Consider the following 25,358-nt stretch of genomic DNA (forward strand, 5'->3'; position numbering starts at 1 on the left):
CCCAGAGCTTCTGGCCACATCTGTCCAATCAAGTCCCATTACCATGGAGGGCTCCTGGCTCCAGAGATGGTTACTGCACTGCCAGCCGAATATTGGTAGGCGACCATGCTTGAAGGAGAGACCTGTGGTTTTTGTGAGGTTTTCTTTGGAACCCTCTCTTCTTCTTCTCAATGGTTTGATCAATAACGTTAGACATGTGCTAATGATTAATGAACGGCTGTGGTCAGGAAGATTTAAGTGCTGAGGCAACTCTGATATGATAATGTCATTATTAGATGTGGGTTATTTAGACCCTTGGGGAAGTCTTTCATTTGGTTTAGGCCTGCTTTTTGGATGAGGTCATTGCTTTGAGACTGAGCTCCATTGAGAAGCAACAATAACTACTTACTACTTACTAAATGTTTCCGCAGGCCGATCTTGAGTTATGACTGCTGCTTATAATTGAAGTATCCACATCATCTTAAAGAGCTCATAGTGCCCTTCTAACCCTAGGGAACATTGCACATGCAGAATGCAGACCTGCTTGTTGTACCTACAGTCTCCAAGAGTAGTATGGGAGGGAGAGTCTTCAATTATCTCTCCAGTTGAATTGTCCAGCAGTTTGAGTCTGGGACACACAATTTTCTTTTTGATAAAGCCTTGGTTGAGCCCTTAATTATGCTGCTATAGGCTACATAAATGAAAATTGATTGATTGATTGATGGATTTGACTGTCACACATCTTTAGCTGCTCTCAGGTCCCCCTTCAACCTTTATTTATCCTTGAATGCTCACCAGCATGTCCTTCCAGAGTCGCCTGTGAGGGTTCAGACACATGAGATTTTCATTTGTGCTTGGCTACCCAATCTCAGGCTGATGGGTTTCAACTGAAGAGGCCAGAGGAAGGAGCAGGGGCCGCAGTACATGATGCCTGGGATCTTCCATGGGAAACAGACAGGTTATGATGCCCTCGTGACCCACGAGTGTGAGGATTGCATGGGTCAATGGGGTTTTCCCCCCCATGTCTTTACATTCAAGCTGTTACAGTTGTGAAAGGAAAAGATTGAAAATTTGTACACAGTGCATTCCAATCAAATTCCATTAGCTAATCATTACTGCCATTACCTTCAGCAGGTAACAGCAGGGGGCAATAGTGTCTGGTGCTTATCTGCAGAGATCATATGAAATTTCTGATGGGGACATATAAATGTACTCAGTTTGGAGTACCGATCTCAACTGTTTAGCCTATACGTGCTCAATGTATCAAAAATGTACACAAATTGTGTAGCTTGACCTTTTTTTTTTATCGTTTTGTAAAAGGCCCCTGCTTTCAGTTTCAAACAGCTTTTTTCAGATGTTGAAATAAAATTTTAAATAAAATAAAATAAGATTTTCAGATTGGTATTGGTTCAGATGAGAAATTGTCCTACTCACTGAAACAGTACTCCTTCAGAGAAACGGTCAGTTTCCACAGGTACAGGCTCATAATATACTCATGAATTTACATGGCTAAATTCTCCATGCTTTTTCCATGCTCTTCTTTCAGTTTTCCATTTTATTTTATTTTATTTATTTTTTCCATGTTAAATCTTTCATAGTGTTACCTATTATTAGATGACTGTTTGGGAAGAATTTTCTCAGACACGTTGTAGCTAATATTGTGTTAATACATCACATTCAGTAGCCTACTCTACTTAAAACCTGAATCTGGAAAGTGACCACAGCTGTCAAATGATGCAGTGGTGCAAAATGTAAGTTCTTTTTAAGAAAGGCTATACTCAACATCATGTAGCCTACAGAAAGAATCCTACTAACTGTAGCCTATAACTAAATAACGCTTGTTATTCGAACTAGGCATTCTACTTTTCTTTTATTCTACGTCCCTTCTCCATCGTTTCCTATTTATTAGTTGTCTTCTCCTCACTTCCCTTTAGTTTTCTTTTAGTACTAAAAAATGTGACTTGAACGGAAAGCTGTTTCCTACTGAACCAATTCTTTCTTCAGTCTGACACAAAGCAACAGCGGTGGCGAGAGATTCATCTCCATGACAACCGTTGCCGCGTGCAACATACCGGTAGTTAACTTCCCACTTTGAAACTGAGATTTCTAAAGTTCAGCCGTCCATGTTAACCTATGTACAAGTTACTTCAAGGTGATTTGGACCGTTACAACTTGCAATTGAAAAACAAATAAGGTATGTCAAACAGCTTGTTCCAAGTTGCTTACAAAATAAAATTGGCGAAAGTTACTTCAGTCAAACGATTTGTCGAAAGTAGCTTTAAATGTGAGTAGCGTGAGTAACAGCTAGCATGTGTTAAGCTTTGTCTCATTTTGCTGTTTCTGTAGTTATTTGACTGCAGCAGTCTGTTAGCAAAGTTAGAAAACTTCTCTGTTGTTAAGATTGACCTCGCCACTGAATGTTGTAATTTATCTCATATAGGTACGTTATATGCTCCTATATCAGAAACAGATAAAGTTTACAGTTGTCATCTACGTTTTGCATGTAGCTAAAGTTGGTTTAGGAATTAGTATACACAATCTAAGACAGGTGACAGATTTAAATCCAGGTTTAGCTGTTCACATATAGATTGTTTTATACTCCTAGAAGATGGAAGGAAGAAATGTCCCTTGTTTCGGTGTTTTGGTGCCTCATCCTCCCAGCAAACCTCCAGAGCCCAGACCTCCAGCTCTGAGTCACAGGGGCATTCTCCATCCTGTCAGAAAATGCTTTGTGAATGAACAGACGGGTCTCTACTCAGATGTCATCAGTACCTTTAATTTCAAGGTAAAAGCACAGAAGCTCATTTAAACCTTTTAATTCTTACAGATATTTTATTATGAGGCCTATTCAAACTGTTTAACTCCTGTTATGCTCTTACCAAAACACTAGAGTAACTATTTATTGATTAGTCTTGTAGAGCGGGACCTAAGATCCAGCAGAGGGCAAAGGGTCAAGCCATCCTCAAGTTCAGTGATCGCAGAACAACAAAATGTGAGATACTGTATTACATGACATTTTTAGGCATTTAAGTAATTATTTCTGTAACATCTATTATTGCATGTATAATGATTTCTAAGAACAACTGTGCTGTAAAAGCTGGGGGTAAAATATTGTTCTTTTGCACTGTTTTCTTTAATTTCCTTTCTTACTTCTGCTTGGGTAAAGATACATCCAAGGTCCAGCTGCCCTACCAAACCGCTCCTGGGCAGATCCCTCGCAAGTTACAAATAGAGAGGTATGTACTGTTTTACATGTATGACAGAAGAGGATGATTTTTCTTGCGGCTGTGGGAGCTTTTCTTTCTAAGAATTTCCTGTATTGAGCATCCTATACTGTAAGGCAAGATTCACTCACAACATGTTAGTAAGTCAGACTGTGATCTTCTAATATATGTTAACATTTTCATGATTAGTTCTTTTCGGATATTGTTTATAAACTGTTATGAACTGGCTTCCTGTTATGATTTATTTATACTGTTTTATATTGTCGGTATAGATGTCGAAGGAAATACTTGACATATGACTTGGAACAGCTCCTGGCAGAAAAAGGCGTATGCTCCAATCACCTAATGACAAGACATCAGAGCAACAATGAGCCTGTGACTACACAAGACCACACTGTGTCCCCCTATCTCCCCCTGGAGGTGAGTCTACACTGCAATCTTTTCTTTGGCATTTACCATCCCTACAACCATTACATCCCATATTTGGGGCACAGCTGCACCCCCACTCATCTTTCCTGTGTCTCTCACTTAGATATTTGACAATACTGAGTTTGACTGCCGGAGTCCTGAAGACTGGCTTGCTCTAGCCAAGGCTGAAGGTTCACCTGATGGAGAACCTGTACATGGAAAAGCCCTGCTGCCTACAGGGAACATGATGCCTTCTGGTAAGATGTCTTTAAAAATATATTTTGTATAAAGAGGCAGGAATTATATTTTTTAATGTTTACTCTCTTTTCTCTCTTTCGAAGGGGACCCAGAAAGCTCTTTGCTGGAGTACAGCTGGCAATTAGTTGTGGTCCTTGACTATAGTAAGGAGAAATGTCAGTACCTTGTACAGAAGGTTCACAGAAACACCAACCTGACAGGTAAAGAAAGAAACTCATGTCTTTGCACTTTTAAAACAAAGGCAGTATTATGTCATTATTTTCCTTTCGTCTCTTACAACCTCTGGTTATTGTGTTGATCATGTCTTAATGCTTTCCATCTCACTCTGTTGCATAGGGGAAAACACCATGCTAGCAGGCAATGGGTATTGGGTACCCAGGATCAGATTGTTATTCATTGCTGAGGACCCACGTGTATTTGTTGAACGGATCCACTTTGCTATGCGTTGGAGGGAGAACACAGAAGCTCTGATCCTCTACAACTTGTCCGTAGACTGCATGCCCATCTGTAGGGGAACACCATCTCTTGATACCCAAAGTCTACAGCGTATTAAAAGGCATGCCCTTTCTGCCCCTGGGCTCAGGCTAAAAATGTGAGTATTATCACTGTCACATTACTTCTGTAATTTTCTCTGTGTTCAGTATAATCTGTTTTACAATAGATCCCTCTGAGGTAAAATGTTAGTGAACAACTTGGTTGGATTAATGGAATTTTATGTGTGCAGTCTGGAGAAGTGTATAGAGGATCTGGAGACGGAGGTCAAACTGGACTTTGACCGTACAATGAACTGCATGAGCTTTGACAAAGTAGTGAAGAGCCAACCAGAGGAGTTTTCACACATCACCCTGCCACAGAAGGATCCTGAGTATGCACCACAAAAAGGTAAGACTGTTAGCCTTAAACAAGATTAAAGAAATGTATTACCACTTAATACATGACATTCACCCTCAGAATGTATACACTGTTTTGTTTTATCTATGTACAGGGTGCATTCCAGTTCCTTTCTATAAGAGGAACCAGGCTGCTTTTGTCTTCAATTCCTTGCTAAGAAAGCCGGAAGTGATCTGTGTGTTATCTGAAATATGGTCGGAATGCAACAAAGTAGCAACCATGGAATTGTTCAATGTCACCTTAAACAAACCACTGCGACTCCATGAGTTTGAAGTCGTCCAGTTTCAAGTGCAAACTCAGGTATTTTAGGAAAGGGGTTGCATTTCTTCTGCCAATACTTGGCCATGACTTCATGTATTTGAATGCACGCTTGTTTAATTGTCTGGTAATAAATTACAATATGCAGTAGCCCCCAAATTTAACTTACGCTCATTTAAATACAGTGGCTCATCAGGGCAAAGACAACATTTTGTTTGCATCAGATCTCTCTCTCTCCCTCTGCAGATTAACCTGTTTCTTAGGGAGGCATGGATGGTCACGCTGAGCAACAGCATCCGTTCCAAGCTAGAAAGTCTTGGCAAGGGCGCGTTCAACGTCAATGAGTCCTGCTGGGAGATATACAAGTTTTCCAAGCTGTACAGACTGATGGCTGTGGTGCGCTTCAACATGCAGGACTCCCTGCGCTTCCTCGTGCAGGGTTCGCTGATCAGTCTGACTCAGCTGCTTTTGGACGCCTGCCACAGTGTGCTACCATGTCCGCAGGACCTGGTCTGGGGAAACAACCTTATGAACAGCCCCTACAAGTAGGATAGTATGCACTTTAATGCATGTAGTATAAGCACATTGGGCATACATTCACATTTATATGAACATCAATCAATCAATCAATCAAATTTTATTTGTATAGCGCCAAATCATAACCAGGGTTATCTCGAGACACTTTACAGAAAGAGCAGGTCTAGACCGACTCTTTGTTAAGTTATTTAAAGAGAGGCCCAACATCAATCCACCATGAGTAGCACTTAGCAATTCGGCACATTGGCAAGGAAAAACTTCCTTTTAACAGGCAGAAACCTCGAGCAGAACCAGACTCATGTTGAACAGCCATCTGCCTCGACTGGATGGGCCGAAAATGGGATAGAAGGAGATGCAGGATAGAGACAGGCAAAGAGAGCAACAACAACATATGTTCTTGTTACATGAACAACAACAGACACATACTTATGGTTACAATGCCAATAATAGTGGTAGACTAGGGTGAAGATTGGCTAAATAAATAAATAAATAAATTAGCGAGAGAAGCAGAGTAATGATAAAGGCTGAGGTAATCGTAATTGTAACAGTTGAAGTCAACAGGTCTACTATTAGCATTAGCAGCAACAATAATGATACTATGGTGAAGGCTGATGTTAGTAGTTGTTGCAGTCGAGCAGGTCCACAGCAGCAGGTGGTCTGCAGCAACGATCCTCAGGAACCTTCAAGACAAGGGAGCACCAACAAACATATAAACAAACGTTTGCACTTTTATCAAATCTTCTTATTCTGTGACTATATCTTGGTCAGTAATACATGCTATACTCAGGGCAATTGTAATGTTTGTTTGATGTGAGAATTACATAACCCATTACTTTCTACATATACAGTATTGTGTCTGTAATTATAAATCATTCTCTCAAGGCCAAAGAAGTATCCTATGTTCCTGGTGGACTTGGCTCTGGATCAGACTGGGGTCCATTACAGCACTCCTCTGGACAATTTTGAATCATCCATCATTAACCTGTTTGATAAAGGAATTCAGGCCACATACAATGTACCACAGCTTGAAAAGGTAAACTAAAATCTGCGAGAGATAAACATGTTTGAATTAAAAATGTAAATTTGAGGATGTAAAACTTGTTCATTTAAGGCTCTTCTGTACATAGATGATAATACTGACATGTTTGCTGTAAGTGACTGATGATTTAATTTTACCTCTCTCGTCCGTGCCAGTTTGTGATGAAGGAGTTGTTTATCGGCGATGATCCGCTTCTTGAGTCAGTGAATTTTTGGGAACCAGAAGTAACCGAACTGAGAGAGAAGATCCGCAGTGCTCTGATACAAGCAGCCATACCTCTCAGGGCTTATGCTGCTGAATATGAGAGACACTTGGAGCTACACAACTTGGATATAGAGACTCATCTCAAGTAACTGTTAAAATTGACCTACCTAACTAGTGCATGGACATGGTCATTCTGATTTATGCTCTATTCCACTTGATGTCCTCATGAAATAGAATAATTTATGTCTTCTCTGCCAGATTGAATATGAATGCAGAACTGACATCCCAGGAAGTGAAGAGAGAGGTGGAACAGCATCTCAAAGACAAGGAGAGGATCGAACACTCCCTGCCGTCTTCAATTGTCATCGGTCCATTTATTGTCCGTGTGGAAGCTGTACGTCAAGCTCTCTCTAACAAAAGAAAGGCTTTGGCCAATGCTATGTTGGACCACCTTGCCCGGAAGTTACGCAAGCAGATTGATGATGTAAGTAATTAGTTTACAAAATGTAGTATTTATTGTATCATTCATTTAATGTATTCTGTTTAAATCTTTTTCTTTACACAGCACCTACATTTACTTCCATTGACAGTGGCCCTTCCCTGCCTTCTGAGTTACGTTGTTATCTTGTGTGTGTGCAGGCATGTGAAGAGTGTAACGTAATTAGTAGAAAGTTGCGTGAGAAGCCCAACAGCATTGAGGAACTAACTGAAAAGAGGGACTGGATGAAGCAGATCCCTGAACAGCTCAAAGTTTACAAGGTAAACATTGAAGACATGAACTGACTACTTCTGTCCTGTTCCATGTGAAGTGTTACTTTGCCTTTTTTCAATCCATTTTTCAACAGGAATTTATTGGCAAGACCCTGACAGACTATGATCTCATAGAAGAATTTTGCTTTAGTCTTTCAAACGGCGATGCAAATAAAAAGTAAGTGTAAATTCAGTCTGATTTTCAAAGCTAATCGGAAATGAAATGTGCAGATTTCATGTGGGATTCGAGTAATTTGATTGGCTGATAGTGGTTAAAATGAATAGAGGTGTGGAGTTATCATTGTGACGCTATAGTTACTTTTATGTGCAGATGGACAGCTATTGGATGGCCACAGAGGATATTCAGCCAGATGAAAGCAACAGCCATCCAGAATGTGGAGGACGAGGAGCACTTCCATAAAATCCAGTTGGCCGACCAGAACAACTTTGAGGAGCTTCTCGATTCTCTACAGGTCAGCTCTCCTTCCTTAACTTGTCCTTATGCTCTTATGTCTTTTGTTGTAAGTTATTTTTCACATTCATCAAAGTAAGCTGATATTATTTGTTTCTAAATCACCACTACTTTGTTTTTAGTTGCTTGTTGCAGGGTTTGCAAGCTTCACAGACATTAATCATGCCCACGAGGTGGCCAAGGAGATGAGGCGAACAAGCAAGCAACTTAAAGAGTGTCAGACATTGGCTCAAACATACAACTCCCGAGAACGTTTGTTTGGTATTCCTTTCACCAATGTGAGTGAAAGAGAAACCATTAAGCAAAAAAAAAATCATAAATTTTGTTTGCCCAACTCGCTGGGAAATTATATACATTTGTCATGCTTTTTCTTTGTGAATTACAGTATGATCGTCTGCAGAAGCTGGTGAAGGACTTCCAGCCTTATAAAGACCTATGGACCACCACTTCTGATTGGCTACATTGGCATGAGAGCTGGCTCAATGACCCACTGTCTTCCATTGACCCTGAGCAGCTTGAGCGTAATGTTACAGATTGCCACAAGACTATGCACAAATGTATTAAACATTTCAAGGACCTTCCTGGTACGTCACACATCTATCACAATTCAAACTTCACAAAGTAAACTTTTATCATTTGTGTATTTGATGAGCGTTTTTCTTGTCTTACGACTCACTAGACTGCCAGTTGGTGGCAACTGTAATCCGCAGCAAGATTGAGGACTTTCGTCCCAACATCCCTCTGATTCATGGCCTGAAGAATCCAGGGATGAGGAACCGCCACTGGGAGATGCTTTCAGAACGTCTTCAGATGAAAGTCAAGCCCAAAGCCATCCTGACTTTCTCACGCTGCTTGGAGCTCGGCCTACAGAACCATGTGGATGATATAGCTAATGTTGCTGAGGTGGCTGGGAAAGAGTACACCATTGAACAGGTAAATACAGTGTTTATGCATATCAGAGCTGTGTTTTGTAAAAGATGTGTGATGGATTCAGTGTGACTGTGAAACTATAAAGTTTGAACAGGATTTCCGCAACACATTTGTATCTTTTGCATTAACAAAGTTATTAATTTCAAATGCATTTACACACATTAGGAGCATCTCAGGAGGAGTTAGACTTGCAAAATAATGTTATAATAGAAGATGTGTGTGTTTACATTAACATATGGTGGCTGCTACTTTTTTCACACGTCGTCATCCAGGCCCTGAAAAAGATGGAGCAAGAGTGGTCGAACATATTCTTCGATGTGTTGCCCTACAAGGAGACAGGCACCTACATCTTAAAGAGCCCAGATGAAGCATCCCAGTTGCTGGATGACCACATTGTCATGACCCAGAGCATGTCCTTCTCTCCCTTTAAAAAGACCTTTGAGGGCCACATCAGTACCTGGGAGAGCAAGCTCAGAATGACTCAAGTACACACGCTCACTTTTGTTTTGTGTCTTGTATCTTATTATGCAATGTCTTATGTTGTGCTTCTGCCCTCTTCTGGTGCTTGTAGGATGTGCTGGAGGAGTGGCTGACATGCCAGCGCTCCTGGCTCTACTTGGAGCCCATTTTCAGCTCTGATGATATCAACCAGCAGCTGCCTGTGGAGGGAAAAAGATACCAGCAAATGGAACAAATTTGGAGGAGAGTAATGAAAAGTGCCTCTAATAATCCAAAGGTCAGATCAACAGTTTCTCATATTGAAATACAAATTGTTTTTATGAATAGGTGTACTCTAGAGCTAGATTATAATAATTCTGATTTGTTTGCTTTAAACTGTTTATTTGTCTGGGTTTATCTCAAGGTGATAGAGCTGTGCCCAGATGCTCAACTGCTTTCCAAACTGAAACAATGCAACGTACTGTTGGAACAGGTGCAAAAGGGTCTCAGTGAGTACTTGGAGACAAAACGAGGCTCCTTCCCCAGGTAAGCCTCGCTGAGAGTGTTAGGAAACTCCCCTTACAATTAGTCTTTTATTCCACATACTGTTCACTTTAGAGTGTATGCATATGTCACTTTTACACATAATACCACAAACAGTGAGTGCCCAAAGAAACAAGCTTTGTTTTCTATTAAATTAGGAGGGTATGATACAAAAACAAACAAAAAAGAATGATGTGTACATCAACCACATACTCAGTTGTGGCCAGACATGGCTTTATTATATCACACTGTTTATGTTACAGACTACAGTGAATCTTTGTTTGTAGGTTTTACTTCCTGTCCGATGATGAGCTCCTGGAGATTCTGTCCCAGACCAAAGATCCTACTGCTGTACAACCACACTTGCGCAAATGCTTTGAGAACATTGCACAGGTTTGTTCTGGCTGGATGTCTCTTTACTTTTTTATTCTTCTGAAATATTACAGAAGAGCACCTCAGACTGAGACTTCTGTTTGTTTTCAGCTTCAGTTCCAGTCAGATCTACAGATCACTCACATGTACTCTGGAGAAGGGGAGGAGGTGAAGCTCTTCCTGCCGGTATGGCCTACTGGAAATGTGGAGGACTGGCTCAGTGATGTTGAGAAATCTATGAAGGCCACACTGAGAGATAATATTGACCGCTCTCTCAATGTCTACCCCGAGGTCTGCAACCGTCCTCTTGTATTGCTTGTTTGTGCAATTTCACGCTAAGGCACATTTAAGGTATCCAGTTCATGTTAGATCTGTGTGTGCTCTCTTGACCCCTCAGAGACCTCGTGTAGAGTGGGTGTTATCATGGCCTGGCCAAGTGGTCATAGCTGGCTGTCAGGTCTTCTGGACCACTGAGGTGTCTGAGGCCTTGGAACAGGGAGACCTGGCTGACCGTCTTTATCCCCAACTACAGACACAGGTGCATCAGACTAGCCATTTTTCTAAATAAGTAACACTTGAAATATCCAAAATTTGTACAAATTTTCTTCTGACATTTGCATTAAACATTGTGCACACTAAAGTATAAAGTATGTTGACATTCTTTACATGTTGCCTGTTGTTGTTACCAAAGCTCGGTGACTTGGTGCAGCTGGTGAGAGGAGGTCTGTCTAAGATGCAACGAGCTGTGCTGTCTGCTCTTATAGTCATAGAGGTGCATGCTAAGGATGTTGCAGCCAAACTGGTGGAGCAGGAGGTCTCAAGCGTCAGTGACTTTGAATGGATCAGCCAGCTCAGGTTATTTGTTGTTTTGATGACCTGTAATTCTTTTGCTTTTTAGTTCTGTCACTCAGTTTGATTCTTTTCTGTTTGCAGATACTACTGGGCAAAAGATGACCTGTACATTCGTGCAGTAAATGCAGAGTTTTTGTACGGGTATGAGTACCTTGGTAACTCAGGGCGTCTGGTCATCACCCCGCTCACTGACAGGTAGTTGTTCAGTTTAATTTTGTCAACTAATTTTCTAATTAAAATCATATATTAATTTAAAAATACACAATTTCCTGCCTCTTTTAGGTGCTACCTGACCCTAACAGGAGCTCTACACCTGAAGTTTGGAGGGGCTCCTGCAGGTCCAGCAGGTACAGGAAAGACAGAAACCACAAAAGACCTGGGAAAGGCGCTGGCTATACAGACAGTTGTTTTCAATTGCTCTGATCAGCTGGACTTCATTGCTATGGGCAAGTTTCTCAAAGGACTGGCCAGGTGAGACACAGAATAAAGTTTGATAGAATTTTAGTTTTTTCACAAATGTTCCTTCAATCACATTCATGCATTTGTATCTGTCTTCCACTCTGCAGCTCGGGGGCCTGGGCGTGCTTTGATGAGTTTAATCGCATTGATGTGGAAGTGCTGTCTGTGGTGGCACAGCAAATCACCACTATACAAAAGGCCCAACAGCAAAGGGTGAGAAGCTGATTCACTAGAATGTCAGACGCTGAAACTGACTGTACATATCCACAATGTATTTGAGTTGTACAAGTACTGTGCATAAGTACAGGGAGTATTTCTATTTTGTGTGAATGTGTTTATTAAATGTATTTATTAAAATATCCAACACATCTGCATTGCGCCTGTAAGTCTAACTTTTGTCTAAAATTATTGCATGTAATTTGTGTATTTAGGCGGAGCGGTTTGTGTTTGAGGGGTCAGAGATCCCTCTTGTCCCTTCTTGCGCTGTATTCATCACTATGAATCCTGGATACGCTGGACGCACAGAACTGCCTGACAATCTCAAGGTTTGAATTGATCATTTGATATTGCATAACTGTATAACACTGATGATAAGCAGATGGGGTTTAACACATGAGCTTATATCTTCTACAGGCCCTTTTTCGCCCTGTGGCCATGATGGTACCTGACTATGCTATGATAGCTGAGATCTCCTTGTACTCATTTGGCTTCAGCGATGCCAAAGTCCTCTCCAAGAAGATTACCACAACATTCAAGCTCTCCTCTGAACAGCTAAGCTCTCAGGTACTGAATGGATTTAGAGCAGGTCTCAACTCAAATCTGTATAATCTCCCCACACATTTCTGTCTACCAAGAACATGTGCTATTTGTTCACGGATGTTTGTGTGTGTAACATGGAAAGCAAATTAACCTGAAGTGTGTATATCCTCACAAATTACTTTTTTATTTCACATATTGCTGAGTCGGGAGATGTGTGTATGTATATGTGAATTAAAAAAATGTGCTGAATTCTGCTCTTATTTATATGAAGGATCACTATGATTTTGGTATGAGAGCTGTGAAGACTGTGATCTCAGCTGCTGGGAATCTGAAAAGAGAACATCCTGACATGAATGAGGTAAAAAAATCAAAAGCATAATAAAACATGACTCAAATTGTGAATTGGGCTTGAAAAACTATACCTGTCCAGTTAATGCTATTTTTCTGATATCTTGCCATCTCCCAGGAGTTGATCTGTTTGCGGGCTATTCAAGACGTCAATGTGCCAAAGTTTTTACAGGACGACCTGAAGCTCTTCAGTGGTATCGTGTCCGATCTCTTCCCTAAGACAAAGCAGGAGCCGATCAACTATGGCGCACTGGAAGAGTCTATGCGGAGAATCTGCACTAAGAAAAACCTCAAAGATGTGGATGGTAAGTGTTTCTGGATTAACAGAAAACATGGAGTTCCTTTTTTTAGTATGAGCAGATAACAGTATCGTGGTGATTGCAGGGTATATTAGTAAGTGTATCCAGCTGTATGAGACCACAGTGGTGAGACATGGCCTGATGTTGGTGGGGCCCTCTGGGTCAGGTAAAACCAAGGTAAGTCTTTTACCTGTTAATCTATTGTTATAGTTGAACATGACAATGACTTTCTGATTTGCAGAGCAGAGTTCTGTATGTAAGTATTAACTGTTGCATGTGTTAGTGTTATGAGATACTAGGTGCTGCAATAACAGCTCTGAAGGGCCAGCCCTCTGTGAGTGGAGGTGTGTATGATGCCGTTCAGATGTATGTCCTCAACCCCAAGTCTATCAGTATGGGACAGCTCTACGGGGAGTATGACTTGCTAACACATGAGTGGTATGTGATGCTATCACAAATGTCATCACACATTTCAGAAGAAACAAAAATACGCATACATGCACACCAGATTTGCTTTTTCTCCATCCCTTTAGGACAGACGGTATCCTCTCGTCTCTTATCCGTGGAGGTGCAGCATCCATGGACAAAGAGAAAAAGTGGTACATGTTTGATGGGCCAGTCGATGCTGTATGGATTGAGAACATGAACACTGTGCTGGATGACAATAAAAAACTGTGCCTCAGCTCAGGGGAGATCATTAAGCTCACAGATGTAAGTTTTCACAGCGTTTGTTTGTTTGACCTGTGCTGCCTCTGTCCCACGTGTATTCAGACATTCTGTGTCGTCCTTCTGCAGGTAATGACAATGATGTTTGAGGTGCAAGACTTGGCGGTGGCTTCTCCAGCCACAGTTTCTCGCTGTGGTATGGTCTACCTGGAGCCCAGTATTCTGGGGCTCATCCCTTTTACAGAGTGCTGGCTGAAGAAGATCCCTGAACCCCTGAAACCCTACACAGAGCAGCTGAACTCCCTGTTTGCCAGGTTCCTGGAGGTCAGATGAAAACCAGCAGGAAATCTCAATGTGTTATAGCCTTAGCAGATTATGATAGTATAAATAATGTACTTTTTCCCCCCTACTTTTACCCAGGACACCATCAAATTTGTCCGCACATCAGTAAAGGAGGTCATCACATCTCTGGATAGCAACCTTACCTGTAGTCTGCTTAAACTGATGGACTGCTTCTTTAATCCCTTTAATGTTAAAGAGGTGTGTGCAGCATCTCTGTTACAATTTCCCCTATCAATGAATATATTGTACATAGATTTCTGTGCAAATATGTTGTTCTGACTAGAACTAGAACTGAAACGTTCCACTTCAGTACAATATTAAGTGCTAATTTGAAGGTGCACAAGCTTCTTCGAAACCTATGGTTTGAGGTTTCTCATTTAAATGCATTGATAATTAAGTATCATATTAATCTGTATGAAGTCTGTTTAAACAATACAGAGGGTGCTCTGTTATTGAAAAGAAATGATTAAGTTTGTTTTGTCGCATCTATTCTAATCATACATACTGCATTTGCTGTCATGTTACTTGAACTTTTCTCTGCAATTTAACAAATTACCAAAGTATAAAATAATATGCAGGCAGCTTCTGGTTTCAACCTTAAGTTGATGACCGAACTGTACGTTGTTTATGTTCGTCTGACACGTGACTTTAGCAATCAGGGGTCAACCCCCACCCTTCCGATTGAGAGACGACTCTACCACTGAGCCCCAGCCGCCCTAGATGTTTGCGATCCCCTCACTTCCCCTTTGTTGTCTTTTAGGGAGAAAAGCCACCTCCCAAAAAGAAACTGGACCGTCTGAAGGAGCTGATTGAGCCCTGGTTCTTTTTCTCTCTGGTGTGGAGTGTAGGGGCCACCGGAGACGCAGCCAGCTGTAAACGCTTCAGTGCCTGGCTCAAGAACAAGATGGCTGAAGAACAGGTCAGTATCAGGTCATGTCAGCATTTCTGCTTGAGCATCCCAGGACCTTATTATTTCTGATATAATTTTTTTGATAGTGGGATATATGATGACAAATGTGCAAATGTTTTAACACAAATGTGTTTGTCCTTCAGATTCAGTTCTGTTTTCCGGAGGACGCCCTGGTGTATGACTACAGCCTTGATGATGCAGGGATAAGTCATTTTGAGGATGATGATGAAGATGAGGAACATAAAGTAAATGATGATGCACAATCATATTGATTAATCATGCAACCTGACCATGACATGCATTTTGCTTTAATTTTTTCTTGTATTGTAGGTCCAGTGGGTAAACTGGATGAAATCCGCAAAGAGTGTTGTAATCACCCCAGAGACAAATTATGCTGACATTATCGTTCCCACTGCTGACACAGTGAGAATGTCTTTCCTCATGGATATGCTTTTAACCAATAAGAAACCTGTAAGTACTTTGACTGTTGTTAAACTTCACACATCCGTCGACACTTGTGTTTGAAATTAATATTAAAAAGGTCAAAACTGTATCACTTGTTAGTGAATCAAATCAAATAATATAAACTTAACATTAAAATGCCTCCTTTCCATCGAAAAGCCATTTAACTATACTGGGTTAAAGTTCTTTAAGATGTCTTACCTCTCATCCATGAGTCCTCTTCAATTCTAAACAGATTGGTGGACAGAGACCTTAAATACTTCAGTTGCCTTTTGGATTAAGCTAAAGTAAACTAAATTACCATGACGTTGATGACTGAGAACCTTTATAGACCATTAAACTACATTTATATTTGTATGCATGTGTGGTACAGGTGCTGTGTATTGGGCCTACAGGCACAGGAAAGACCCTGACCATGTCAGCCAAGCTGCTGAAGAACATGCCTGCTGAATACATCACACACTTCCTCATGTTCTCTGCCCGTACCTCAGCCAATCAGACTCAAGATTACATTGACAGTAAACTAGACAAAAGGTTGGCCTTCTCTATGATACAATTTCCACCAACTACACATGATCTACAACACGATAAAATGTTTATAACACTTTCAATGATTCATGTTTCTGTTTCTGTCAGGCGGAAAGGTGTGTTTGGAGCTCCACTAGGGAAGCACTTTATCTTCTTCATTGATGACCTAAACATGCCCAAGCTGGAGACCTATGGGGCTCAGCCTCCTATTGAACTGCTGAGGCAGTGGATGGACCATGGAGGCTGGTATGACAGAAAGCAGATAGGTGAGAATACTGGAGGCCTTTTCCTTTACTATGCCCTGTTGTTCCTTTAAGCGTTTGTTTCTTCAGGCCTGTTTTATTACATAGATTTGGGTTTTGGTGAAACAACTCATTTTATTATATTATTTCTTTGTTTTCCTCATCTTTCTCTGCAGGGACATTCAGGCACATAGTCGACATCAATTTTGCCTGTGCAATGGGACCCCCAGGTGGAGGCCGGAACCCCATCACCCAGCGCTTCACACGTCACTTTAACTTCCTGTCCTTTACTGAAATGGAGGATGCCAGCAAGAAAAGGATTTTCTCCACCATTCTAGGCAGTTGGATGGGTGAGTAACAGCTGCTAATTCGCTTGGATTTACATGTAGGACAGGTGCCGCAAGTAAGACAATGTTTATTGTGAAAGAGAAACAAATAACAGGTCCTCACTGCATTTTTGTTCTTTTTCAGATGGAAATATGAGTAAAAAAGAGCCAGGCAGTAAGTCAGGGACACAGAGACTGAAAGTAGACAGAGTGTAAAGTGTGCAAAATACCATTTAATACTAAGCATAAGTTATTATACGATATGCACATGATATATAAATACAGAATAATTATCAATTTAAGTCATTTTATTCATTGAGCATATGTAAAAAGAAGATTTAGAAACAACAAAGCTTTTGTAATGTGTGTACAGATTTTCACTTCTCTCCTTTATGTTGCGTTTTTTCACCAGGACCAGTGCCAGCAATCCAGCCACTAAATGAGTCTCTTGTAGACGCTACTATCAGAGTCTACTCCACCATTACATCCCAGCTCCTCCCAACTCCAGCCAAGTCCCATTACACCTTCAACCTCAGAGACCTGTCCAAGGTCTTCCAGGGCATCCTCATGGCAGAGGCTGGAATGATAGAGGTAGGCAGGTCCAACAGAATCAATCACGTCACTATTATGAAATAGATAGGTTTAGCCACTTGATCCATTAGGTACTAACGGTATGTGCCAAAGTGGGATAACAACGTAAAATCAATTTATAGACCTTTAGAAGAAGCATACTGTTAGGCTTAAGCCGAGGAACCCTAGAATAATCAAAACACCAAATGTAAAAGTTGCATTACTTTGGTGATTTTAGGACAAACTGCAGCTGCTGCAGCTGTGGTACCACGAAAGCTGTCGGGTCTTCCAGGACCGCCTGGTGTGTGCTGAGGACAGGGACTGGTTCACTAGGCTCCTGAAGGACTGCATTCAGGAGTTTGACTGCGACTTTGACGCGGTTGTGCCATGCCAACCTGTTTTGTATGGAGATTTCATGATTCCTGGAGCTGACCACAAAGTCTACACACTCATAGAAGACAAGGATAATGTGAGTGGTGCTAACCTGTGTTGGAAATATTTAGACATATGTTCTTTGCTAAACAGATGACCAGTTGGTTTAAGAGTAGTGACATTGTACTTTGTTCCCCTCATTAATCTTTTTTCCCAAGTTGGTGTCTTTTATTATTCAGCTAAGTGGTTACTTTTTTACTTCTCTATGATATATGGTCTAGTTGGTTAAAGTGATGGAGGAATACATGGAGGACTACAACCAGACCAGTACGGCCAAGATGAAGCTGGTGCTCTTCATGGATGCCATTAAGCATGTGTGTCGTATCAGCCGCATCCTGCGCCAGCCCCTGGGCAATGCCCTGCTGCTTGGAGTGGGTGGGAGCGGGCGCCAGTCACTTACTAAGCTGGCCTCATATATGTGAGATTCTGCTCACCTTTCATGAAAAAGTTTTTGAATGTTTTCTATTGTGTTACAGACAATGCTTTTCCAAAGCACACACATCTTTGAGATTGATGTTTGCTTCCATTAATTTCAACACACTGAAAATATTGCAAAAAAAAACATGAGATAACATTACATTAATGAAGTAATACTTCACAATCAACCCCCTGTTGCCTCTGTTATTTGGTCAAAGTTGCTCTTTATATTAATTATTTAATTATAATTCGGGTTCAGGTTCAGTGTGTTCACCATAAAATTAAGTAAAAGTAAAAATATTTACTCTGGATGTGCATGGTCCTCTAAACATCTTGTAGCCAACTTATAGTGCTTTTCTCTACACTCAGGTCAGAATATGAGTGTTTCCAGATTGAGCTGGCCAAGAACTACGGTCAGACAGAGTGGAGAGAAGATATTAAAAGCATAATGCTGAAGGCCGGCCTTCAGAACCAGCAGATCACCTTCCTCTTTGTTGACACACAGGTAAACAGTGGCAGTCTCTTATCTCCTTCTACAGTATACTGCATACTACCTCACAGAGTGTGGTACCACTGTACCAGCATTGTACTTGGACCACCTCTCATTTGAAGTCAGTTTGAATGGGAACCTGAACAAAAAAGCTAAATATGAATCGAATCTAGATTATTTAAAGAGTGCAATATTTAAGTTCATGTTAATTCCCCAGATTAAGAGTGAGTCATTCCTGGAGGACATCAACAACATTTTGAACTCTGGAGATGTTCCCAATCTGTATGCGACAGACGAGCAGGAGCGCATCCTGACAGCCATGAAGCCAGTAGTGCAAGACCTGAGCCAGCAACCGACTAAAGCCAACCTTATGGCTGCCTACATCAGGAGGGTCCGCAGCAACATCCACACTGTACTCTGCATGAGGTTAGTACAATTTTTTTTTGCCATGGTAAAAATTGAATCAAAACTAGTTTCTAAATTTTGTCAATCTTTGTTCTTGTTATACCCTTCCTCCTAATGTTGTCCCTTTCTCCTCTCCATGCCTCTCCTCTCATTTTCTTCCTCTATAGTCCTATAGGTGAAGTGTTTCGTGCACGGCTGAGGCAGTTTCCTTCACTGGTGACATGTTGTACCATAGACTGGTTCAGCGCCTGGCCAGAGGAGGCTCTGCAGTCTGTGGCCACATCATTTCTTAACGAGCTGCCTGAGCTTGAAGCAAGCCCCACAGCCACGAAAGGACTGGTGAGGATGCTTTGTGTGTTGTTGTACGTGTATGTTTTAACCTTATTGGTATGAAGGCTTAAAAACAAAATTAGCAAAGCAGGGAAGTACTAGACATTAAAATATCTCTCAATTTAAACTACCAAGAGCCTTGAAAGAAAAGAAAATATCAAATAAATAAAATAACTTCTCATTAAGCTCAGTCTCTTCCTAACTGATTCCCTTCTCCAGACATTGATGTGTGTTAAGATCCACCAGACAGTAGCCAGGAAGTGTGAACAGTACCTGGCTGAGCTTTCGCGACACAACTATGTCACACCCAAGAGCTACTTGGAACTGCTCAAAATCTTCTCTGATCTCATCGGACGTAAGAAGCAAGAACTGTGCGGTGCTCGTCAGCGCATGAAAACTGGCCTCGACAAGGCAAGGCTCCTGAATGGAAAAATAACAAAAAAATAAACACAATGAATAGAAATTAAATTTGTAATTTGTATAAACATGCTTAATGAGCACTATTATCTGCTGTTCTGTGTTCTTGTAGCTTCTTAGCACAGCAGAGGATGTGAGTAAGATGCAGGAGGAGTTGGAGACAATGAGACCTCTTCTAGAGGAGGCTGCCAAGGAAACTGAAGTCACTATGGAGACCATCAAAGTAAGGGGGAAAAGGGGGGGAAAAGGCAGACATATTTGAGCCGTACAAGAACCTTTCAGTTTGTCTCTGAATTCAGCAGAGGCCAATGTTTTTTCCTGGATAGTGTTTGTTCATGTGCTGTCTTTTTGAAATGACTTACCAATGTACTACCTAGGGACCTTGATTGTGATTTGTTCTCCATGCTGCTAGAAAGACACAGTGGTTGCAGAGGAAACCCGGAAGTCGGTACAAGCAGAGGAAGCTAAAGCTTCAGAGAAAGCTCATTTTGCAGGAGCCATCGCAGCAGATGCCCAGAGAGACTTGGATGAGGCTTTGCCGACTCTGGATGCTGCCCTCACTAGCCTCAAGTCACTCAATAAAAGTGATGTCACTGAGGTTGGGTATTTCAAACCATGATTGGTTGAACATTCTTTAAATTGTATATGGTTAGTTTATACGTAAAATATTCTTGATTGATTTTTTTCCGCAGGTGCGAGGGATGCAGCGACCTCCACAGGGGGTAAAGCTGGTTATTGAGGCAGTGTGCATTATGAAGGGCATCAAACCAAAAAAGGTTCCTGGAGAGAAGCCTGGCACAAAGATCGATGACTACTGGGAACCTGGTAAGGGTCTGCTCCAAGACCCTGGCAAGTTTCTGGAAAGCCTCTTCAAGTATGATAAGGTAAAGCACATATATGATTAATGAATAGTGAATGTTACCATTGCCTTTTCAGGACATGGTTATTGTCTCTTTCATTTTTATGCTTTGAAGCTGTGAGGTGTATTAACAGCAGCTTTTTCTGCCACTAATCACTTCTGCAGGATAATATTCCTGATAGTGTGATAAACTTAGTCCAGCCCTACATAGACAATGAAGAGTTCCAGCCAGCCTCCATTGCCAAGGTTTCCAAAGCTTGTACCTCCATTTGCCAGTGGGTGCGAGCCATGCATGTATATCACTTTATTGCCAAGGCTGTGGAACCTAAAAGGGTAAAAACTAAAATCTGTATTTGCCAATGTCTCTTTTAAGGACACATCTTTACTGGCAAGTTTTTAAAGAAGTGTAATCTTGTCATTAATCATGTCAATATTTTCACAGCAAGCTCTCCAGGAGGCCCAGGATGACTTAGCGGCTACCCAGCGAGTCCTGGATGATGCCAATGAAAAGCTGGCAGCAGTGGAAGGCGGCATTGCCACTTTGCAGGCCAAGTACCAAGAGTGTCTGGCTAAAAAAGATGAGCTCGACAACAAGTTTCAACTGTGTGAGGCCCGCCTCGTCAGAGCTGACAAGGTTGGGAGGAGGGATAAAATTAGATAAGACAAAACTTCATATATCCTAAGGGGGAAAATTTGGCGTTGTTTCAACACAAGAAACAGAGATGTTTAGGAACAGGATACAGACAGGTAGAAAACATGATTAAGAAAAAATAACATAGAACCAAAATTGCTACATTGGTATATACAACACAAATTACATTAAAGGAGTTTGCATAAATGTACAGTTTATAATGTTTATGGAAAACCTTCATGAACAATTTGGAATATATGAGGACTAGTATGTATGCATAATAAATAAATTATAGAAAACATGAGAAGTAAATGTATATTAAATCTAATTTTATATGAGATATACTAGTTTAATATTTTTTGTTGTATTTATTTAAACTCCACATATAATTTGTTTTGTCATGCTGATGCATTGATCTCCAGCTTATAGGCGGACTGGCCGATGAGAAGGTGCGTTGGACGGAAACTGTGCAACATTTGGATTACATGGTCAATAATGTGGCAGGCGATGTGCTTCTATCTGCAGGATATGTAGCATACCTCGGACCCTTCACTGTAAGTGGGTTTTCAGTGAATGTGTGAGCTGTAAAACAAAAAGAAAGTTGCATTACCCATGATGTATTGTATATATACATGTTTCCCATCAAAATCATGTGCTTATTTTTATTATTCAATATGTTACTGCTTGAATTGTGGAAAATAGCCAACTGGCCTATTACAATCATAAAGTAACATTATAAGTGTATTTTTTATTAGGTAAGTGATAGTATATCACTCTCTCTCAGTATGTTTCTTTACTTAAATATACAGTATTTGATGTAATCAGTTTAGAGATGATTAGATGATTTGCACAAAGTTGCATTTTTTTGTGTTTAGGGAGAGTACAGGGCCGCCATGGCAGAGGAGTGGCTGCATTGTTTCAAAGATCTAAGTGTTCCACACACTGAGGAACCCAACCTGATCAACACTCTAGGAGATCCTGTCAAGATCCGCTCCTGGCAGGTCAGAACCTCTCATCAACTCACTTTCAGGGTCTAAATCTTTTCATCACATCAGACTGTCTTCTGAAACTTTGTGTGTGTTTTCAGAGTTTACTTAACTAACCCATTTGCTTATCACACTTTGTTGTTTCTATGTGCGTAGATATCAGGTTTGCCCAAGGATAACCTTTCAGTGGAGAATGGTGTGATTACCCAGTTCTCTCTGCGCTGGGCTCTCTTCATTGATCCTCAGGGGCAAGCCAACACATGGATCAAAAACATGGTGAGGCCACTTTTCTGTGTTGTGATCCGACTGTAACTGCAGAGGGTGCCAGTGAGACAACAAAAATTGAAAAGTGGCAATGCATCACATATATAGTTTGTATTTATACTTTTATTTACAAGTATCAGTAATTGATATAACAGAGTTAAAAAAGTAAAGAGCAAACACAGTGATATGTTAATCTACGTTCATTACACACACAACGACCTGCTTTGGCTGCTATTAGGTGTTATCTCTTCTTCCACATCATCCACAACTCCTATGAAAAGCTTCTCAATGTCTGCAGTTCTTTTTGATCCACTGTTCAGTCATGCTTGCTTCCTGTTGTTACTCAGGAGCGGGACAATGGATTGGAGGCTATGAAGCTAAGTGACCGGGACTTCCTCCGCAGTCTTGAGAACGCCATTCGCTTTGGTAAACCCTGCCTCCTGGAGAATGTAGGAGAGGAGTTAGACCCTGCCCTGGAACCCGTCTTGCTGCAACAGGTGAATGCACACACAACTTTTTCAATCACTATAAGCACTGTAAAACAGTGTTTTGCGAATATTTACCATACACTGATCTATTTTTGTCTGTAGACATTTAAGCAGCAAGGCAGTACAATGCTGAAGCTGGGCGATTCAGTCATACCTTACCATGAAGGCTTCAAGATGTACATCACCACCAAGCTGCCTAACCCACACTACTCTCCAGAAGTCTCCACCAACGTCACACTCATTAATTTTACCCTGTCACCAAGGTAACAAGTTTTTAGACAAAAGGGAATGAAGTCCATTCTTTAAGAACACATTATACTCATTATACTACAGTCCTATCAGCAATGCTCCTTCACTGCTGAGCTCTGACAGAAAAGTCTGATCCTAATGGACCCTACTGAACAGCTGTGTCTGTCAGTGTAGTTATTACTGCTTATCTCAGCCATGAAGTTGATAAAAAAAGACTCAAGTACATCTCAATTCAAAGTTTGAGCTAAAAAGTTCAAGGATAGGTGAAGAAAAAAAAACTTCCAAAATCAACTCTCAGTATCTAAACTTTATTTTCATAGTTATCATAGTCTTTCTGTTTGCGTCTTTCTTTGTGTGTTTACAGTGGTCTAGAGGACCAGTTGCTGGGCCAGGTTGTGGCTGAGGAACGTTCAGACCTGGAGGAGGCTAAGAACCAGCTGATCATCAGCAATGCCAAGATGAAACAGGAGTTAAAAGAAATTGAAGACGAGATCCTGTTCCGCCTCAGCTCCACAGAAGGAAACCCTGTAGACAATGAGGAGCTCATCCAAGTGTTGGAGGCTTCCAAGATCAAAGCAGGAGAGATCAAAGTCAGTCAGAGTTTTTTACCACATACAATCATCTACAAACCTCATATATGATACCATGAAACTAATAATCCACTGTTTTTGTATTTTCTACTAACATGATTTGTGTTGGCAGGCTAAAGTGATGGCAGCAGAGCAGACTGAGCAGGACATTGACGCCACCCGTCTGGAGTATGTGCCTGTGGCTGTGCGCACACAGATCCTATTCTTCTGTGTATCGGACCTGTCCAATGTTGACCCCATGTACCAGTACTCGCTGGAGTGGTTCCTTGGCATCTTCATGGCTGGCATTGCAAACTCTGAGAGAGCAGGTAGAAACACATTCCACAGTACACTTGACTTTGTAAAGGTATGAATTATTGTAAAACAAAAGTTTTTGCAGATAGAGATGCCATTTAAACTGGTCAATGACTTTGGAATCAGATGTTTTAAATATATTTATTTCCACTGACTTTATTCAACATGTGTCTTACAGACACGGTGGAGAAGAGAATCGCCAACATCAATGAATTTTTCACCTTCAGCTTGTACAGCAATGTGTGCCGCAGCTTGTTTGAGAAGCACAAACTAATGTTTGCCTTCCTCCTGTGTGCTCGTATCATGATGAATGATAACAAAATTAATATGGTGAGCACAGGGGAGTTTGCCGCCTCTACCTGCTGTCTTTAATTTCCTGTAGGAACTCATACAATACAAAATACAGGTTAATGTAAGGACATTTGATGAATCTGTGTTGTGTCCCTGTGGTAGGATGAGTGGCGCTACCTGCTATCTGGGGGAATGCCCATCCAAGAGCTGACTAACCCAGCAGTAAGTTGGTTGTCGGATCGAGTGTGGCAGGACATCCTGGGCCTCAGCGCTCTGAACAACTTCAGTACCCTGGCAGAGAGCTTCAGTGAACATCTGCAGGGCTTCAAGAGAATCTTTGATAGCAACCACCCTCACAGGCAGGCATAAATAACCACTTTGTTAACAAATGCATGCTTGGTCCCTTCAGCTGTGCATAAGCTGTCAGTATCTAATATAGTCTGCATGTGCGTATGTTTTCACACAGGGAGCCGCTCCCAGGTGTGTGGGACACTGAGCTGGACTCATTTCAGAAGCTGTTGGTCCTGCGTTGTCTGAGGGCTGACTGTCTCGTTCAAGGTCTGCAGGACTTTGTCTCAGCTCATCTGGGGCAGTGCTTCATAGAGCCTCAGGTAGAGTCCCTGTCCTCCCTGTACTTATGCTTAATGCTTCTGTATGTTCAAACACAACGTTATTCTTTTATCTGTGACAGTGGCTCAGAAGTGTGGTAATTCTAACATAGCAGGAACAATGCTAACTTCAGCTGAAGATTCTCTATGGTTATACGGTATGTGATAGCAGTCTGTATGGCTTCTTACTCCATCTTTCCCCATGTCTCCCACAGACGTCAGACCTGTCTGTAGTCTTCAAGGAGTCCTCCCCCTCTACTCCGCTCATCTTCGTCCTCTCCCCTGGCACTGACCCTGCTGCTGACCTGTACAAGTTTGCTGACGTCATGCAGTTCTCCAAGAAAATGAGTGCCATCTCTCTGGGCCAGGGCCAGGTCAGGACCAGGGGGATGCCCTGGAATTATCTCTCTTTCTCAAATACTGTCTCTGTCTGACCCTGGAGGAAATCATTTTCTCACAGAACCAGGCCATTCTCATTTGTCTTGGCCAGAGAAGAATGGCCACCTTGGTGCTAATTGTTTTCTCTATTTCTGACCATAGG

At 41.4% G+C, this 25,358-nt stretch overlaps 1 protein-coding gene across 1 annotated transcript in view; it reads left to right on the top strand.

Annotated features, from left to right (window-relative positions):
* Positions 1–2,587: 2,587 nt before the first annotated feature.
* The window catches only part of dnah1 (dynein, axonemal, heavy chain 1), a 28,234-nt gene continuing 5,463 nt past the window's right edge, over positions 2,588–25,358 (top strand). The window contains exons 1-67 of the mRNA XM_069678804.1: positions 2,588–2,764; positions 2,890–2,971; positions 3,146–3,215; positions 3,476–3,623; positions 3,736–3,868; positions 3,953–4,120; positions 4,206–4,461; positions 4,594–4,751; positions 4,855–5,060; positions 5,265–5,563; positions 6,438–6,588; positions 6,750–6,943; positions 7,057–7,282; positions 7,438–7,557; positions 7,644–7,726; positions 7,880–8,021; positions 8,143–8,298; positions 8,406–8,604; positions 8,700–8,953; positions 9,223–9,435; positions 9,522–9,686; positions 9,813–9,934; positions 10,219–10,324; positions 10,415–10,594; positions 10,701–10,841; positions 10,995–11,158; positions 11,237–11,350; positions 11,438–11,626; positions 11,722–11,827; positions 12,046–12,159; positions 12,248–12,397; positions 12,645–12,731; positions 12,840–13,026; positions 13,106–13,197; positions 13,304–13,458; positions 13,554–13,731; positions 13,816–14,010; positions 14,107–14,226; positions 14,789–14,947; positions 15,082–15,183; positions 15,269–15,409; positions 15,774–15,934; positions 16,037–16,194; positions 16,347–16,520; positions 16,909–17,087; positions 17,305–17,535; positions 17,720–17,916; positions 18,285–18,420; positions 18,623–18,831; positions 18,978–19,149; positions 19,360–19,551; positions 19,670–19,780; positions 19,970–20,155; positions 20,250–20,441; positions 20,582–20,749; positions 20,859–21,050; positions 21,470–21,601; positions 21,923–22,048; positions 22,190–22,309; positions 22,645–22,794; positions 22,888–23,048; positions 23,399–23,624; positions 23,737–23,932; positions 24,097–24,248; positions 24,372–24,568; positions 24,676–24,820; positions 25,033–25,191. Of these exons, the coding sequence (XP_069534905.1) occupies positions 2,588–2,764; positions 2,890–2,971; positions 3,146–3,215; positions 3,476–3,623; positions 3,736–3,868; positions 3,953–4,120; positions 4,206–4,461; positions 4,594–4,751; positions 4,855–5,060; positions 5,265–5,563; positions 6,438–6,588; positions 6,750–6,943; positions 7,057–7,282; positions 7,438–7,557; positions 7,644–7,726; positions 7,880–8,021; positions 8,143–8,298; positions 8,406–8,604; positions 8,700–8,953; positions 9,223–9,435; positions 9,522–9,686; positions 9,813–9,934; positions 10,219–10,324; positions 10,415–10,594; positions 10,701–10,841; positions 10,995–11,158; positions 11,237–11,350; positions 11,438–11,626; positions 11,722–11,827; positions 12,046–12,159; positions 12,248–12,397; positions 12,645–12,731; positions 12,840–13,026; positions 13,106–13,197; positions 13,304–13,458; positions 13,554–13,731; positions 13,816–14,010; positions 14,107–14,226; positions 14,789–14,947; positions 15,082–15,183; positions 15,269–15,409; positions 15,774–15,934; positions 16,037–16,194; positions 16,347–16,520; positions 16,909–17,087; positions 17,305–17,535; positions 17,720–17,916; positions 18,285–18,420; positions 18,623–18,831; positions 18,978–19,149; positions 19,360–19,551; positions 19,670–19,780; positions 19,970–20,155; positions 20,250–20,441; positions 20,582–20,749; positions 20,859–21,050; positions 21,470–21,601; positions 21,923–22,048; positions 22,190–22,309; positions 22,645–22,794; positions 22,888–23,048; positions 23,399–23,624; positions 23,737–23,932; positions 24,097–24,248; positions 24,372–24,568; positions 24,676–24,820; positions 25,033–25,191 (10,824 nt within the window). The remainder of the gene's footprint in view (positions 2,765–2,889; positions 2,972–3,145; positions 3,216–3,475; positions 3,624–3,735; positions 3,869–3,952; positions 4,121–4,205; positions 4,462–4,593; positions 4,752–4,854; positions 5,061–5,264; positions 5,564–6,437; positions 6,589–6,749; positions 6,944–7,056; positions 7,283–7,437; positions 7,558–7,643; positions 7,727–7,879; positions 8,022–8,142; positions 8,299–8,405; positions 8,605–8,699; positions 8,954–9,222; positions 9,436–9,521; positions 9,687–9,812; positions 9,935–10,218; positions 10,325–10,414; positions 10,595–10,700; positions 10,842–10,994; positions 11,159–11,236; positions 11,351–11,437; positions 11,627–11,721; positions 11,828–12,045; positions 12,160–12,247; positions 12,398–12,644; positions 12,732–12,839; positions 13,027–13,105; positions 13,198–13,303; positions 13,459–13,553; positions 13,732–13,815; positions 14,011–14,106; positions 14,227–14,788; positions 14,948–15,081; positions 15,184–15,268; positions 15,410–15,773; positions 15,935–16,036; positions 16,195–16,346; positions 16,521–16,908; positions 17,088–17,304; positions 17,536–17,719; positions 17,917–18,284; positions 18,421–18,622; positions 18,832–18,977; positions 19,150–19,359; positions 19,552–19,669; positions 19,781–19,969; positions 20,156–20,249; positions 20,442–20,581; positions 20,750–20,858; positions 21,051–21,469; positions 21,602–21,922; positions 22,049–22,189; positions 22,310–22,644; positions 22,795–22,887; positions 23,049–23,398; positions 23,625–23,736; positions 23,933–24,096; positions 24,249–24,371; positions 24,569–24,675; positions 24,821–25,032; positions 25,192–25,358) is intronic.

The sequence above is a fragment of the Semicossyphus pulcher genome, unplaced genomic scaffold, assembly GCF_022749685.1.
Source record: "Semicossyphus pulcher isolate SPU_LCO1_2020_fin unplaced genomic scaffold, fSemPul1.0.p SCAF_3, whole genome shotgun sequence".
NCBI lineage: Eukaryota > Metazoa > Chordata > Actinopteri > Labriformes > Labridae > Semicossyphus > Semicossyphus pulcher.